General features: G+C 38.9%; 2 protein-coding genes across 25 annotated transcripts in view; both read left to right on the top strand.

Annotated features, from left to right (window-relative positions):
• The window catches only part of SLC22A15 (solute carrier family 22 member 15), a 110,972-nt gene extending 95,982 nt beyond the window's left edge, over window positions 1-14,990 (top strand). Inside the window, exons 13-14 of one of the 2 annotated variants that reach the window (XR_011536814.1) lie at window positions 13,121-13,166; window positions 14,902-14,990. The gene's annotated coding sequence lies outside the window, so the exon portion shown is untranslated. Of the gene's footprint in view, window positions 1-13,120; window positions 13,167-14,901 lie in introns of those variants that run through there. The other variant, XR_011536818.1, reaches the window with a different exon arrangement.
• Window positions 14,991-16,631: 1,641 nt separating this feature from the next.
• MAB21L3 (mab-21 like 3) overlaps window positions 16,632-18,682 on the top strand; it is a 44,176-nt gene continuing 42,125 nt past the window's right edge. For all 23 annotated transcript variants that reach the window (XM_008515133.2, XM_070608098.1, XM_070608094.1 and 20 more), the window contains exon 1: window positions 16,632-16,770. In XM_008515133.2, the coding sequence (XP_008513355.2) occupies window positions 16,723-16,770 (48 nt within the window). In that variant the 5' untranslated portion in view covers window positions 16,632-16,722. The remainder of the gene's footprint in view (window positions 16,771-18,682) is intronic.

The raw sequence follows: 18,682 nt of genomic DNA, 5'->3' as shown, positions 1-18,682 counted from the left end.
CGTGGCTTTAAAAAAAAAGATAATGTGAAAGTTTTTTCTGATTTTATAAATGATGCATGTTTATAGAAAATGCTTTTTTCACAGGAAAGTATAGCAAAATTATCTGAAATCTCACTTCCTTGCAATAACTATCACGAGATTATATACAACTTTAAGCCTCTTTTTTTTCTTTTAGTTTCTTCCCATCCTCTCTCTGTCTCCTCTTTCTTTGTCCTCCACTTCTGAGCCATTTGTACACCATTTCTTAGCTAATAACAACCATGTGTGTGTATTTTTCCGTGCTTTCTCCATGTTATTATATGTAAAAATATATAGTATATATGTTATATATTGTATATATATATAGTAGTGTATCTATCTCTATATACTATTTACTATCTAGTATATGAATAGTACATATACACACTCACATATTGAGGTTTAGTACATCATTGTTTTAAAAAATGGCATTATAGTATGTACCCTTCTTGGCATCTTTAACAATTTGCTGTGGTCATCCCTCCAGGTTAACTGCCAAATATCTAACTCAATATCTCGCACCCTAACACACCCCTCATTTTTAATTGGTTTTGGGTGGGGCCCACCCATCTGGGTTTTACAGAACCTCCCCAGGTAATTCTATGTGTCATCAGGATTGAGAATCACTAATCCAAATCATTCTTTTAAGCAATTGTACACTGTTGTAGGATGTGGATGACCACATTTTATTCAACCCTTCCACCACTGATAGGCAGTCCCTTTGTCTCCATTATAAATAATGCTGTCAGAAACATCCTTGTACATATATTTTCTAGCTCATTTGTAAAAATGAAAATAATAATAGTACTTATCTCATTGGGTTGTCACATACATAAAGTGGCTTAATATTTGTAAACTATTTAGAACAGTATGTGACATATAAAATATGTTTAATATATGTTAGCTATTATTATTGATGGTGTCATCACTATTGCTTGTATCTGATATCCTTATATATGATTATTTATTTCTTTGGGTTGGTACCCAAGGGTGGGATTACTGGGATATATTTTTAAAATTTTGATAGATGTTGCCAGATTACTTTCCAAAAGGCTAATAATGATTCACACTTCCCCTGGCAATGTTTCAGAAGTACCATTTCCCCCAAACCCTTGCCAGCAACAGAATTTCCTACTCTTTTTAACATTTTCCAGTCAGATAGGTGACAAGTGATGTTACTTCTCTGTGACTTTAGTTTGTCTTTCCTGTGCCACAAGGGAAGGTGAACTGGCATCTTTCCTGTATTATTGGTCATTTTGATCTGGGGTGTGTGTGTCAGAGAGACAGAAAGAGAGAGACAGAGAGAGGTTCCTTTGCCTATATTTTCAATTGGGATATTTGTCTTTTTCTTGTTATTTGTCAGAGCGCTTTATTGACACGTATAGTGACCTTTTCTCTTCATTTACCTGGTAAATATTTTATCACAAACCATTGTTTACTTTTCAGTTTTTTGTGGTGTCTTTTATTCACATAATCAGTTTTAATGTTTGTGTTGTCAAATATATCTATCTTTTCTTATTTAGCTTCTGGTTTTATTGATTGAAAATTTCTTCCCAATCCCTAGAGTATACATATATTCTCTTACGATTTACTTCAAGATTTAAAAAATTGAATTTATTTTACATTAAAAATATGGTGTGAGATATGGTGAAGAAAGCTTAATTTTTGTCAGGATGAAGAGCCAGTTTTTAGAGTAACATTTATCAAATAAACCATCCTTTCTAGCTTGGTGCTTTTAGAAAAATTTTTTTAAAAAAAGGTTATTGGGGCTAAAACTTGATAGGAATGGGGGAGAAGAGTAGTGGGAGATGAGAGTTGAAAAGTAAGCAGGAATCAGGTCACACAGGTCATGGAGGCACAGGAAAAGACTTTGGAACTTATCCTAACAACGCAATTCCGTTTAAGAGTTTTAAGCAGGAGAGTGACATGATCCAATGGTCATTTTAAGATCACTCACCCCAGGAGCCTACAAGGAAAAATAAAAATACCTTAGCCTTGAATTCAACACCTCGTGTAACCTCTCCAAACTAGTCTGGTGTCCTTCAGGTGGACTGCTCTGACCACAGGCTCTGGCTGTGTCTCCGGGCCTGTGCCCAGCCCGTAGGACGCCCCTCCCTGCTCGCTCTCTCAGCACTCACCTCCTGGGTGTGCCCTCAGCCTTCCCTCCCAGGCTTCCTGGCATCAATGCCTCTCTGGGCCGGCCCAGCGGGGTCAGTGCAGGGCTGACGAGACCCCTATTTATACCTTGGCCTTGACTCTCTAACTTTATCTAAGGGAGGAATATGGAATCAATAGATCTTTTCATTTTTGATCCAGCACAGGACTTGTACCATGCAGGAGGGCAATGAGTTTGGTTGTATAGTCTGAAGATTCTTTTAAAATTTCCCAATGTAGTTTCAAATATTTCTGTTAAACATTTGCCCTTGAAATTGTGTAGCTACCTTGAAAAGATAGACGTGTACCATGAAATGATTTATGAATGTTCTCTGACTGCCTCTGACCTACATATATTTTTGTTTCTTTTTCTGTTTATATATTTCCTGCCTCAGCATGATACATCTTAACAAAGAAACCCAACACAGAAGCATACTTTACAGTTGTGCTAATAATATTTTCCTGCTTTCGAACATTTGTGTTGTAAGATTGGATCTGTTTCTAATTAGGCAGAATAATGTTGGCAAAACTGGAAAGCAAATACAAAAGAAGCATCAAGAAATGAGTTCATTTTATTTTATTTTAGATAGCATTTGTAGCCTTTACACCTTTTTCTGGTTAAAAATAGCATATACTTATTGTAGAAAATGTATAAAAACAAATTCACAAAAAGAACATAACCCCACAATCATTCCACCATCCAAAAATAACAACTGTTAGCTTCATGGTGTAGTTTTTTTCTCCCCCCTCCTCCTTTCTGCTGCATACTCTTAAAAATTTCCAGGATATCTGTTTATTAAAATGTATCATTCATGAAGGCTATTCTCCAAGGCTTTAGTGGAACATTTGCATATCTAGAATGACCCTCTTGATCTTTCACTTATATTTAATTATTTAAATCTGACTTGTTAGCTGTTTGATTTTAAAGTTTAAAATTATTATTAGCATTTTAATAATTAGCAATATTTGAGATCTAACAATGAGAATTCAAAACAGACCCTATTGGTTTTCTGGTCTCTAGTTGCACGTGTAAGGAGCTTGGAAGTTGCCACTCCATCTGAACAACAAGTAAAACGCTGAACAAACTGGAAAATCAACAACTCTCATTAGATTCATAAGAGAGGAGATGACACAGGGCAGACCACTACCCCACAGATTGAAGATACAGACAGGCGAATACAGGAAGTCACAACCCACCAGAGCAGAGAAGTGGAAATAGACCCATCATGGGAACCAGCACCAGGGTAGGAAAACCAGAACTATAATGGATGAATTGCTGGAGGCTCGGTGCAGACAACTCTGAAGAGTTAAAAACTCCAGGGACCCAGTCACAGGGGTCCTCTACACTTTTGTGAGATTTACCTCCAGGTTCTCTACCAGATCCTCACAGTAAATATCAGGAAAAAAAAACAAAGTCCTTGTGCTTCCTGCAGAGGCGGGGAAAGGAACCATTTTTAAATACACCAGAGCAATCTGTTCTTTTTAACAAGGCCTGTCCTCAGCAGAAACTTGTTAACCAAAACCTAACCTGCTGGGGTATTGCCAGAGCCTAACTAATCTGGGAGAAGGGAAATGTCCAACTCCAGCCAGCTCTAGTCTTCCCTGGAGGAGAAGGAGAATAGCCATTGCCAGCTCACTCTAGCCAACCTTTCCCACCTCAGGTGGGAGGAAAAACCAGAGAAACCATAGTGAAGTTCACAGTCCAGAGGCATAGGCTCACTCAAGACTGAACCCTAGTCATAGGACTATAGGATGTTTCCCTTCCCCCATGCCTCATGACCACATTACTAAAGGTTTATTCACAGCAGTTCCTTTTACCCAGCACATTATGTCTGACTATCAAGAAAAAATTGCAAGGCATGTGAAAAGGCAAAAAACACAATTTGAATTAGACATGGCAGTCATGTTGGAATTATCAGCTATGTATTTTAAAACAACTACGATTAACATGCTAAGGGCTCTCGTGGGTAAAGTAGCAGCATACAAGAACAGATGGGCAATGTAAGCAGAGAGATGGAAATCCTAAGAACCAAAAAGAAATAGTAGAAATAAAAACCACTGGAAGATAAATGAAGAATGCCTTTGATGGGCTTATTAGCAGACTGGACACGGCCGAGGAAAGAATCTCTGAGCTAGAGGCTATCTCACCAGAAACCTTCCAAACTGAGAAGCAAAGAGAACAAAATTGTAAGAAACAGAACAAAATATCTAAGGACTGTGGGACAACTACAAAAGGTGTAACATATATGTAATGAGCATACCAGAAGGAGAAGAAACAGAGAAAGAAACAAAAGAAATATTTGAAACAATAATCACAGAATTTTCCCAAATAAATTGTAGTACCACACCGTAGATCCAGGAAGCTCAGAGAACACCAACCAGAATAAATGCCAACAAAACTAAACCTAGGCATATCATATTCAAATTACAGACTATCAAAGATTTAAAAAATCCTGAAAGAAGGAAAAACACACCTACCTGTAGAGGAACAAAGATAAGAATTATATCCAGCTTCTCAGAAATGATGCAAGCAAGAAAAGGGTGGAGTGAAATATTTAAAGTGTTGAGAGAATAAAAACTACCAACATAGTATTCTGTACCCTGTGAAATTATCCTTCAAAAGTGAAGGAGAAAGAAAGACTATCTCAGACAAACAAAAATTGAGAGAATACGTTGCCAGTAGGTTTGCCTTGCAAGAAATGTTAAAATAAGTGCTTTAGAGAGGAAAATAATGTGGGTTAGAAACTCAGATCTACATAAAGGAAACAAGAGCATTGAAGAAGAAATAGTGAAGATAAAATAAAAACTTTTCTTTTTCTTATTCTTAATTCATCTGACAGAAAAGTTTGTTCAGAATAATAATAGCAATAATGTATTCAACTATGTATGCTAATGTGTATTAGACATATATACTTATGTATGCTTATATATATGTGAAATGAATGATAGCATGATACAAGTGGTGGGAGGGGAGAGGAGGAAGGAATTAAGCTTATTTTGTTATTATAAGGGACTCACACCCCCCGTGAAGTGGTATCACTCTATTTGAAAGTAGACTTGGATTAGTTGTAAATGTACATTACAAACACTAGGGCAACCACTAAAAAAATTTAAAAATAAGTTTAACTGATATGCTAAGAAAGGAGGGAAAATGGAATCATGTGAAAATACTCAATTAAAACCACAAAAGGCAGAAAAAGAATAGAAGATAAAAATAAAAACAAAGAGCAATGGCAACAAAGAGAAAACCATAACAAATATGGTAGATATGAATCCAACTATATCAATAATCACTTTGAATGTCAATGGTCTAAATTCACCAATTAAAAGACAGAGATTGTCAGAGTGGATCAAGAAACAAGACCCAACTATATATTGTCTCTAAGAAACATACTTTAAATATAAAGATTGAAAGTAAATGGACAGAGGGGCCAGCCCTGTGGCATAGTGGTTAAGTTCATCTTCTCTGCATCGGCGGCCCGGGGTTTGCAGGTTCAGATCCCAGGCATAGACCTAGCACCGCTTGTCAAGCCACGCTGTGGCAGCATCCCACGTAAAATAGAGGAAGACTGGCAAAAGATGTTAGCTCAGCGACAATCTTCCTCAAGCAAAAAGAGGAAGATTGGCAACAGATGTTAGCTCAGGGCAAATCTTCCTCACACACACACACACACACACACAAAAGTAAATGGATGGAGAAAAATATACCATGCCAACACCAATCAAAAGAAAACAGGAGTAACTATATTCATTTCAGACAGAGCAGACTTCAAAGCAAGGAAAGTTATCAGGGATGAAGAAGGATATAACATAAGGATAAAGGAATCGATTCTTCAAGAAGACATAACAATCCTTAACATGTATGTACCTAACAACAGAGAGTCAAACTATGTGAGGCAAAAACTAATAGAATTGCAAGGAGAAATAGATGAATCCACTATCATAGCTGTAAACATCAATTCCTCTCTATCAGAAATGGACAGATCCAGTGAGCAGAAAATCAGTAAGGACCATAGTTGAACTCAACAACACCATCAATACTGTATATAATTGATATCTATAGATTACTTCATCCAAAAACAGTAGAATACACATTCTTCTTAAGCTCACACAGAACATTCACCAAGATAGACCACATTCTGGGCCATAAAACACACTTTAACAAATTTAAAATAATATAAATCATATAATATCTGCTGTCAGACCACAGTGGAATTAAACTCAAAATTAGTAACAGAAAGATAACTGGAAAAATCCCAAACTACATAGAGATTAAACAACACACTTCTAAATAATACATGGGTCAAAGAAGAAATCTCAAGAGAAATTTAAAAATATTTTGAACTAAATGAAAAGTAAAACAAAACATCAAAATTCATGAAATTTGTGAAAGCAGTGTTTAGAAGGAAATTTATAGCATTGAATGCATACATTAGAAAAGAAAAAAGATCTAAAATCCATCATCTAAGTTTCCACCTTAAGAAACAAGAAAAGAAGATCAAATTAAATCCAAAGTAAGCAGAAGAAAAGAAATAATAAGAATTAGAGCAGAAATCAATGAAATTGAAGACAGGGAATCAACAGAGAAAATTAACAAAACCAAAACTGGTTCTTTGAAAAGATCAATAAAATTGATAAGCCTCCAGCCAAGCTAACTAAAAAAAAAGAGAGAGGACACAAATTACTAGTATCGGAAATGAAAGACAGGATATTGCTACAGGTCCTATGGATATTAAAATAATAATAAAGGAACACTGTGAACAATCTATGCCCACAAATTTGATCACCTAGATGAAATGGACACATTCTTAAAAGACACAATTTGCCAAAACTCACACAAGAAGAAATAGACAATCTGAATAGGACTATATCTATTTAAAAAGTTGAATCAATAATTAATAACCTTCCAAAACAGAAAGCACTAGGCCCAGATGGGTTCACTGGGAACTTTTCTTTTCTTTTCTTTTTTTTTTTTGAGGAAGATTAGCCCTGAGCTAACATCTGCTGCCAATCCTCTTCTTTTTGCTGAGGAAGACTGGCCCTGAGCTAACATCCGTGCCTATCTTCCTCTACTTTATATGTGAGACGTCTGCTACAGCATGGCTTGCCAACTGGTGCCATGTCCGCACCCAGGATCCAAACTGATGAACCCAGGGCCACCGAAGCAGAATGTGTGAACTTAACTGCTGTGCCATCAGGCTGGCCCCTCAGTGGTAAATTTTCAATTGAACATTTAAGGAAGAAGTTGTACCAACTCTACAATCTCTTTCAGAGAATAGAAGCAGGGGGAATACTTCCTAACTCATTCTATGAGGCCAGCACTACCCAAATACCCAAACCAGACAAAGACATTACAAGAAAAGAAAACTAAAGGGCAATATCTCTTATGAATATAGATGCAAAAACCCTCAACAAAATATTAGCGAATCAAATCTCACAATGCTTAGAAAGAATTATACACCAAGACCAAGTATCCTAGGAATGCGAGGCTGATTCAACATTCAAAACACAGTTACTGTAATTTATCACATCAAGATGCTAAAAAAGAACAACCACGTAATTATATCAATAGAAGCAGAAAAAGCATTTGACAAAATTCAACACCCATTCATGATAAAAACTCTCAGTAAACTAGGAATAGAGGGGATCTTCCTCAACTTGATAAAGAATATCTACAAAAAACCTACAGCTAATGTTATCTTTAATGGTGAGAAACTTGAAGCTTTCCCACTAAGATCAGGGAAAGGCAAGGATGTCTCCAGTCACCACTTCCACCCCTCCTTTTCAACATTATACTGGAAGTTCTTGCTAATGCAATAAGGCAAGAAAAAGAAATAAAATATATACAGATTGGGAAGGAAAAATAAAACTCTTTGTTCTCAGATGACATGATCCTCTATGTAAAAAATCTGAAAGAATCAACAAAAAACCTCCTGCATCTAATAAGCAATTATAGCAAGTTTGCAGGATAAAAAGTTAATATATAAAAGCCAATGATTTTCCTATATATCAGCAATGAGCAAGTGGAATTTGAAATTAAAAACACAATGCCATTTACATTAGCACCCCTAAAAATGAAATACTTAGGTACAAGATCTATATGAGGAAAACTACAAAATCCTGGTGAACAAAACCAAAGAACTAAATAAATGGAGAGATATTCTATGTTCATGGATAGGAAGACTCAATATTGTCAGGATGTCAGTTCTTCCCGACTTGATTAAATACAAACCCATCAAAATCCCAGCAAGTCATTTGTGGATTTTGAAAAACTGATTCTAAAGTTCCTAGAATAGCTAAGACAATATTGAAGGAGAAGAACAAAGTTGAAAGACTGACACTACCTGATTTCAAGACTTACTATAGAGCTACAGTAATCAAGATAGTGTGCTATTGACAAAAGAATACATAAATAGACCAATGGAACAGAATGGAGAGCTCAGAAATAGACCCCCGTAAGTACATTTAATTGATCTTTGACAAAAGAGTAAAGGCAATACAATGGAATAAAGATAGTATCTTCAACAAATGGTGCTGGAACAACTGGACATCCACATGCAAAAAGATGAATCAGACATAGTTCTTATGTTCTTCGCAAAAACTAACTCAAAATGGATCACAGACCTGAATATAAAGTGCAAAACTGTAAAACTCCTAGAAGATAGCATAAGAGAAAATTTGGATGACCTTGGGTAGAGTGATGACGTTTTAGATACAATAACAAAGACACAATCTATGAAAGAACTAATGGATAAACTGGACTTCGTTAAAACTAAAACCTTCTGCTCTGCAAAAGACAATGTCAAGCAAATGAGAACACAAGCCACAGACTGGGAGAAAATATTTGCAAAAGACACATCTGCTAAAGGACTGTTAGCCAAAATATACAAAGAACTCCTAAAAATCAACAATAAGAAAACAAAAAAACTGATTAGAAAATGGGCAAAGACCTGAACAGATACCTCACCACTGCCGTACAGATGGCAAATAAGCATATGAGAAGATGCTGTACCTCACACATCCTCAGGGAAATACAAATTAAAACAACAATAAGATACCACTACACACCTATGAGAATGGCCAAAATCCAAAACACTGACAACATCAAATGCTGGAGAGGATACGGAGCAGCAAGAACTCTCAATCATTGCTGGTGAGAATACAAAATGCTATGGCCCCTTTGGAAGACAGTTTGGTGTTTTCTTATAAAACTCAACATACCCTTACCATACGATCCAGCAATTGCCCTCCTTGGTATTTACCCAAAGGAGTTGTAAACCTTATATCCACGCAAAAACCTGTAACCAGATGTTTGTAGCAGCTTTATTCATAATTGCCAAAACTTGGAAGCAACCAAGTTGTCCTTCAGTAGGTGATGGATAAACAAACTGTGTTACATCCAGACAATGGAATATTATTCAATGCTAAAAAGAAATGAGCTATCAAGCCATGAAAAGACATGGAGGAACCTTAAATGCATGTTACTAAGGGAAAGAAGCCAATCTGAAAAGCCTACATACTGTATGATTCCAATATATGACATTTTGAAAAGGCAAAACTATGGAGACAGTAAAAAAGATCAGTGGTTGCCAGGGGTTGGTGGGATTGTGGGCGTGAAGGAGGGATGAAGAGCCAGAACACAGAGAAGTTTTAGGGTGGTGAAAATATTTTGGGGCCTGGCCTAGTGACCCAGCAGTTAAGTTTGTATGTTCCACTTCAGCAGCCCGGGGTTCACCAGTTCAGATCCTGGGTGTGGACCTATGCACCGCTTGTCAAGCCATGCTGTGGCAGGTGTCCCACGTATAAAGTAGAGGAAGATGGGCATGGATGTTAGTTCAGGGCCAGTCTTCCTCAGCAAAAAAAAAAAAAAAAAAAAAAGAGGCTTGGTGGCCGATGTTAGCTCAGAGCTAAACTTCCTCAAAAAAATTTGTTTGATATAATGATATTATAATGATGGATACATTTGTCCAAACTCATAGAACATGCAACGCCAAGAGTGAGCCGTAATGTAAACTAGGGACTTGATGATAATGATGTTACAATGTAGGTTCACCAACTGCAACAAATGCACCACTCTTGTGGCAGATGTTGATAATGGGGGAGACTATGTGTGTAGGGGAAGGGGGTAAATGGGAAATCTTTGTACCTTCCTCTCAATTTTTCTGTGAACTTAAACTGCTCTTTAAAAAGTCTTTTAAAAAAGACACTATTTGATTACATAATACTTATATTTTCCAATAAAGTAACGCAGAATATATTATCTCTGAGAAACCTGGTAACTTGATTATATTTTCATTATAATCAATATCTTGGGTTTCTTTATTTTAAAAATTATCTATGGTAACACTTTACTTTTGGTGAAAAGTTCTATGAAATTTAATGCATATATAGATTCATGAAAACCTCACCAAAATCAGGACATGGAACAGTTCCACCATCTCAAAAACCTACATCATGCTATCCCTTTGTAGTCACCCTCACCTCACTCAAAACCCCTGGCAACCACTCATCTGTTCTCCACCATTATAGCTTGGTCATTTTTGGGAATGCCAAATAAATGGAACTGCATAGTGTGTAGCCTTTTGAAGCTGGGTTCTGTCACTCAGCATAATGTCTTCAAGATTCATTCAAGTTGTGTGTATCAATAGTTTGTTCCTTTTCATCGTTGCGTAGTATTCTATGGTATGGATGTACCACAGTTTGTTTACCCATTCACCTGTTGAAGAACTTTGGAGTGGTGTCCAGATTTTGACTATCACAAATAAAACTGCTGTGAACATTCACATAGAGATTTTTGTGTAAATCAAGTTTTCATTTCTTCAGGCTATATACCTATGAGTGGGATTGCTAGGGGTCAAATATATATTTAACTTTATAAGAAATTACCAAACCATTTTCCAGAGTGGCTTTACCATTTTACATTCCCGTCAGAAACATATGAGAGTTCTAGCTGTTCCGTATACTTGTCAGCACTTGGTATTGTCAGTACTTTTTTATTTTAACCATTCAAATAAGTATGTAAGTAGTGGTATCTTATTGTGTTTTTAATTTGTATTTTCTTAATGGCTAATGATATTAACTATCTTTTCATGTGCTTGTCATCCTTATGTCCTATTTGGTGAAGTGTCTGTTGAAGTCCCTTACTCATTTTTTAATTGTGTCATTTATTTTCTTATTATTGAGTTTGAGAGTTCTTTATATATTCTGGATACAAGTCCTTTGTTGTGTATGTAGTTTTCAAATGTATTCTCCTAGTCCATATCTTGTGCCTTCATTATCATGGCAGTATCTCTGGGAGAAAAAAGTTTTTAAATTTGATGAAGTTCAATTTATCAATTTTTTTCTTTTATGGATCATTCGTTTGCTGTCCTTTCTAAGAACTCTTTGCCTAACACCAGGTCACAAGGGTTCCTCCTATGTTTCTTCTAAATTCTCTATAATTTTGTTTCTCATTTAGACCTATGATCCATTTTGAGTTAATCTTTATATAAGGTGTGAGCTTCATATCGAGGTTTATTTCCTTTCCTATGGATGACCAATTGTTCCAATACCAATTAGTTGGAAAAAACATCTTTCCTCCACTGACCTGTGTTTACACTTTGTCAAAGATCAAATGGCTGTATTTGCGTGAGTCTATTTCTGGACTTTCTATTTTGTTCCATGGATCTCTGTGTCTGTATCTTCTCTAGGGGTCTGTTTAAAAAAAAAAAACAAAAACAGATAAATTTGTCATGTGTCATGAGGAGTAGAAGTTGGGGGAAAATCAGTCCCCGGTGTGACCAAGACCTAGCAACAATCATTTCCTCCCATTACCTACTTCCTGCCACCTCCTAACTCAGATATCACAGAAACTGAGGTGAACAACTCAGTAAGGCTGCCAGTTAACTTCATGGTATAACAAATGAATAAAAACTTCTTTCTTAAATGCTTTCGTAACTCTCTGTTTTCCTGGCGGTGTCAACTGAAAAATACGCCAGACTCACATGACTCAGAGCAGAGGGAAGGGAGTTACACTCTGACTTAAGGAAAAGTTACAGATGAAAATACGGCTCTGTTTCCCAGCTAGGGAGATTTGAAAACGGAAACACCTTTTACCATTTAATTTGAAATGAAGTGTTATCCAAGCATAGTGGGAGTTTATTACATCGGCAACTGATCTCTGTTAAAAATAAGTTTTGGGGTTGCATTTCAGCATGAGCCATTAGAATGAAGAAGATCCAGAATGACATTCCAATGCACGGAAATCTGAATGGGTGGACACACAGAGAGATGGAACCAGATCTAGATGGCCTCCTTTCCTTTCTCCCAGCCCAAACTGGGACCATTTAATATAAACTATTTTGGAACCAAAACAGGTCCTCTTTGCTGCATAGGAAGCTGGAGTTGACAGCACTGATTATTTCTCATTGTTTCTTTTGACAACAGGCTATACAAGTAGTAGAGTCATTGGTAATAAGCAAACATGTTTGCTCCCTTCAGGCTGATGTTGGAGGACTACTCCTCCTTCTGGATGTATTAGGGTAATAATTGCAGCTAAGAAATGACGTACATTTTACTGAAATGACCAGAAGGAGCCATGACTTTTACAAAGACACATGGGTGTTTAGATTCCAAGATCCACAGGGCATCTTCTAATTATTGGGCAGTTTTTCAGCAGTCCTGACAGTTTTAGACTATGAATAGTGGCTTCCTTCAGGTATGAACACATCGTATCCTGTTGTTCTGCTCTTTCTGGGCTGAAGTCAGCTTTACCAAGGGACATTTCCTCACTCCCTTTCTACTTGTGTTAATTGTGCTCCCAAGTGAACCAATGAGCATTCACTCATTGTGTACCTTGTACTTTTTTCACTTTATCTTATGCCTATAGGTAGGATGAGATTAGATTGTGGAATGAGAAAAGGGGCCACCCTCATTTATTCATTTAAGCATTCTTTCATTCATTCTACAGATATTTATTGAAAACTTACTCTATGCCAAGTACTGTGATCAACAAGGTAAGCCTTTGCCTTCAAGGAACATACAGTACAGTAGGTGATAGATACGAGTAAACCAGCAAGTGGTCTAGGAGAACCATATAGAGTCCCCTACTCCGCCTTGAGAATCAGAGAAGGTCCCTGGAGCAGGTGGCAGCTGAGATGAATCATGGAGGACAAATAGGAGCTGGCCCATGAAGGGGGTATGAGGTGGGGGGGGGGGGGGGTGTACAAGCAGAGCACGTTGCCTGTGTAAGGGCCCAGAGAAGACTTTTCAAGGGAACTGCAACGATTTTTAGTATGACAGGAGCACAGGATGTAGAGGTGGCTTTTGTATTGTACAGTACTTGATAGTACAGTATTGCTTAAAACACACACACACAAAACCTAGGATAGCCTAGATAGGGAATGTATTCTTGAATCCACTACAGGCCCCACCCCTCTCCATTGTAGACTCTATCTTGATCTATTTTATTGCCTGCCTGGCTCATGTAAGCGTTTGACTTTGGGATCCTCTACCTCTGAACCTGACAACAGATCAAGTTCAAACTCTCAGTTGCCATTTCTGGTAGGAGAAGAAAGGAGACCAGCTTTTTGATGGCACTGTGAAGACCAACCCAATGAAAGATATTACCCATGAGATAAGAGCAGGAGAATTACTCATATACATTCAAAGGAGGGTCTTTTTTCTCAGGGAAGAAAATAGAGTATGAAGACAATTATTTAGTGAGGGCCTATCCTGTGCCAGGTACTGTGCTAAGTTCTTTTATATCAGACCTTTCTTTAGAAGATGATAGCAATTTAAGACGTCACAGGTGCACGTATGAAATTAAATTTATAACTTATAAAGTGATTTTATGCATCTCAAAATATTATATTTATTAGAATGTCACTTTAATGTTTAATGCAATCAAATATTCACCACTATTTATTAAGGGTCAGTTATGTGTTAGGTACTGGACCATCGGGGATACAGAACAGACAGGGTCCCTGCCTTGTTCACTGCTGGGGCCTCCTCCCAGCACGGACAATTAGCTCTGTTTGGTCCTCTGAGGTGTCAGAGTTGAGTCACCCCAGGATTAAAGGAAATCTTTGAAAGAATATGTCAGGGTTTGTAACCTAGGTGAACTTTAACCAATTTGTATATCTAGGATTGATGTGGACCGAGCCAACCCTTCTCTTTCTTAGGATGATCATCTTGGCCACGAGGTCAATCAGTAGCGAACACCTCTGCTAGTGAGCCAGGGTGACGTCCCCTTTCCGGGACTTCTCATGTTGATGTTTAGGGGTTTGAATACCTTATTAAACTGACTTTAAAAAATAACTTCTTGGTCCTCACAACAGAAATTGAACCAAAGCTGGTTTATATGTTCATACTTGCATTTGATGTGAGTCATGAGAAACGAGGATATTTATTTCCCGAGGAAAGAGAAGAATCTGAGTTAACTTGGATGCCTCTCAGTGGCCTAGCAGACTGCTTCAGGCAGACTGTTGCTCAATAAATATTTGCTGATCCAATATCCAACTAGCCAGAGATCTATATCTGCCAAGAAAGTTTGTCTTTGCCGATCTGTCTGAGGGCCTGTCTTTGTGGGACTGCCCTATATTTTGGAACCTTTGCCCATAAGGAACTCTATATCATGGAGTGAGGAACGGCTTGTGTTTATACAACACTCCTATTTCCCAGGTATGGCAACCAGGTAAACTCAGATTCTGATAAGCCACCCTGAGCACATGCTTCTTCTTCTTCTTCCAGGCCCCTCAGTTGGCCCTGTTCACTGTTATCCCAGCTCACATCTAACAAGCGTCACTGGACCCTAGCACGAGAGAAGAATTCCAGTTTCAACATTTTGACCAGCTGCAGACTTGGGGCAATTGAGGTAGGGTGGCCACAGGCACAGAACGGTGAAAGTTTGTGAATCTGATGATAGGTGTCTAGGGTAACCTTAGGACGATAGGAAAGGCCCTACCAGAGGAAAGGGCCTCCCAGGTTAATGATTATAGGGAAGCAGAAGGAAGAACCCAAAAGGAGCATGTGGGAGAAAGAGGAGGACTTTGGTGAAGTTGAAAATGAGGTGGAAAGAGAATTGTGACTTGCAAGAAGTTCAGAGGGAGGGGCTCTTGTTCCTTCTGCATAAAACCCATAGTTTAGAATGATTGACCAGTGGAGAGAGAGAAGCCAAGGGAAGATTCTGAAATATTTGGGAGCATTTGATATCAAAAGAAGATTTAGAATTACGAATAGAAGAAAATGGAAAATGGAGGCAATATTGAGGAGGGGTAGCTTTACAGTATTTACATCAGATTACAGATTCACAGGAATCTGTAGAAGCTGGACTCAACGCTGGGATTAATAAGGTGGGCGGAGCTCAGAGCAGCCAGAGGCTCTGATGTGGCTTTCAGATGGGGCTGAGTACGGGAAGATATGCAAATGCTGCAGCGACAGGAAGCAGAGTAGCCAGGCACCCAGCACGGTTGCTGGGAACTCAGAGGTGGATTTGGAGAGACACTTGCCTTTGGAAGATTGCTCAGGAGCAACCTGGGCTCCCAGAAGCGCTGTAATTTGTTTAGATCATCTGATAGCAGATTCTGAGGTTTACCAGCTTCAGGGAGATGAGGCTATTGTGAATTATTTTTTTTGCTCTGTAATCAAACCAGCCCCAGCCAGCCAGACTGGGAATTTACTGCCTGAGCTGTTTTCCAACATGGTTTTGCTGGCAAAACCAGACGTGAGTGTTTCTTCGACTCTCAAGGGTACTGTTTACACTGACTTTATTTTTATTGCCAGCTTTCAAGTGGGAAGAGGGAGATTACGTGCAAAGGTGAGCAGGTGAACAGAGGGTCCCTGTCCTGCTGCCCCTGGGTGTGCCTGTGTGCGTGCACTTATGCCTGCCTCCGTGTCTGTGCCTGTGTGTGTTCATGGCTCTGTGTGTTTGTGTGTGTGTGCTTTTCCACATGCAAATTGTTGTGCCCTGATCTGGTGAACAAGACCTGATCTCTTGTTTGTAGCCATAATGACGGGTGCCAGGCTGGTTGTTTGGCAGTTTCCTATTTCTTCATTGTAAAGAAGGGCAATCAATCTGTGGGATTTTCTGGATTAGAGGGCAAGAGATGTTTACTGTCAACAAGATAAGAACATGGAGAGATAAGATTCTGAGCTCCAAGCTGCATCTAGTGTCAGGACAAGAGCATAAAAAGGTGGGAAGAAGCCAACAACAGGGCATTTCTGTCATGAATGGAACTTTTAAGTATTCAAGTGGGAAATACAGCTTGAAAAATTGCTGTTTGTGGTCAAAGCACCAGCCAATCGAGCTAAATGGAGTAAAATTAGATTGGACTGAAATTCAATTTCAACTCTCTTTTTAAATTCTTTTTTTTTTTTAATTCCCCAAAAGATGACAGATGGATGCTCACAATTTGGAATAAGAACCTGAGTGAAGAACTGAGAAGGCAAGTCTCTGGTCCATACACACATTCCCGGAGACTAACATTATTGGGAGAGCTACTCATAAGTGTTGTCCTCCAGTGAGAAACAAACCAAGACATCACTGCTCCACTCAGGAGTGACCAAGAAGCCATGAAATCCCTGACTGCAGGAAACTTAGAAGATTGCCTACTGGATCAAGTAAGGACAGATACTGGTCTCTCCCATGCACCCCTCCTCACCCCTCCTCACCTCTCCGCACCCCTCCACCCCCGCCAACCTTGATTCAGAAAGGATTTCAGGCTGCTTCCAAAGATACATCAAATGCTCCTCAGGAACCCAAGACCATCACCCCTAAGAGTGCTTACGGACTTACTATATTTTGGTCCTTTCTTTGAGCTTCTAGTGCCAGAGGCACGTTGGGTATACTGTGTGTAATGGAGAGTTAGAGCTTGGGTTGGAACTCGAGCTCTGCCACTGATACTTGCATGGTGATGGGAAAGGCGCTTAACCTGTCTAAGCCTCAGCTTTCTTCTCCATAAAATGGGCGAGCTAATACGTCTTAGTGGCACTATGGAAAAAGCTTTAAGCCCAAGCCTAGTCCCTAACTCTTCGTTTAGGTGTTTCTGTTTTAAGAGTGGCTCTGTGCCTTGGTAGCTTCATCTGTAAATGGAAAGGCTTAAATTAGATAATATTTAAGGTCAGGCTCTTAGATTGTTTTCTCAATTCTTTGCTCAAGCTCTCATTTCCAAATTGTGAGCCTCCGTCTATCATCTTTTAGGGAATTTTAAAAAAAGGATTTAAAAAGGAGGGTTGATGAAATCTTCTAAGTTTAAGGCAAAGCTTTTTGAAAACTGTGAAACTACTAGATTAAAAAATATGTATCGTTATATTTTTAGTACACATGAATTAATTTAATTTCTTCTATATATAGTCATAGGCTCTTAGAATATTAGAATTTGAAGGGTCCTTAAATATTATCTAATTTAAGCCTTTCCATTTACAGATGAAGTTACTAAAGGCACAGAGCCACCCTTAAAACTAAAACATTTAAACTAAGAGTTGGGGGCTGGCTTGGTGACAAGGCTGCAACTGGTATCTTACTTGCTTCTTGAAGTTTGAGAGGCCATAAAAGGATTCTGAGGTTGACCTGGCGATGGGTGTCTACCCGTGGTGGAGCCTCCTTCTTCACCAAGATCCCTCCCTGTAATGCTGCCCCAGGCCCCACTCCCAGCTTTTCCACACCCTGAAATGGAATCTTCTTGCTCTTCCTCCCTTGGTTGTAGTCAAGACAAGGGAGGGGAGAGAGCCCGGGGTTTCTGCGTTGTGGTACACCACAGGGGTGACAAGAGGTGCATGGGACTGAGCCTGGGAAACCCCAGCACAAACCCCTTCTGGAGCTGCAAAATAGCCCTGTGGTGCTGCAGAGGTAGGAACCAGTTGCAGGAAGTATGGCCAGAGATGTGGGGAAGAAAGGGCTGCCATCGCCTAATGGGACAGAGGCTCCCATTTGACTCCAGTGGCTTGAGCACTGTGGGAGAGGCGTGTTCAAGATGGGGCTCTCCCCCTACAGCTCTGGTGAAACCCCACACCAGTGTCATGCCCTGCTGTGTTGTCCTCGTGTGCCTGTGGGCTGTCAGAACAGTCAGTGATACCCAAATACACGGAGACTTTGGACTTTGAAATATCAGAAGACTCGACTCCAAACGGAGGGCATGTTTAGGTTCAGGAAGAGAATGAAGGGCAGGTGATATTTCTAGTGCTTCTACTTGAGAGTGTGGTAAGTGTGATGGGAAGAGGAGTTGGGGGACCAGGGCATTAGGTCTAGTCCTGCTGTCAACTACACTGTGACATCAGGAGAGCCACTCTGTCACTCTGGCCTTCTGTAAAGTGACACCAGACAAGATAATTTCTGAGGTCCCTTCTAATTCTAAGATCCTTGAGGCTAAATTGCAGCAGAAGTGATGGGGGACGAAAATCAAAACCAGGATTTGTGGCTCTAGGCCCAGAAAACTATTCCCTTATTCTGACTTTTACCTTCAGAAATCAAAACAAGTCATTAAGATAAGCTAATAACCCTGTATAATGAGTGAGAGATTATAGGTGTCTTCTA

The sequence above is a fragment of the Equus przewalskii genome, unplaced genomic scaffold (assembly GCF_037783145.1).
Source record: "Equus przewalskii isolate Varuska unplaced genomic scaffold, EquPr2 ChrUn-13, whole genome shotgun sequence".
Taxonomy (NCBI): domain Eukaryota; kingdom Metazoa; phylum Chordata; class Mammalia; order Perissodactyla; family Equidae; genus Equus; species Equus przewalskii.
The sequence above is the reverse complement of the archived record's forward strand: the minus strand, read 5'-3'. Positions and strand labels throughout refer to the sequence as shown.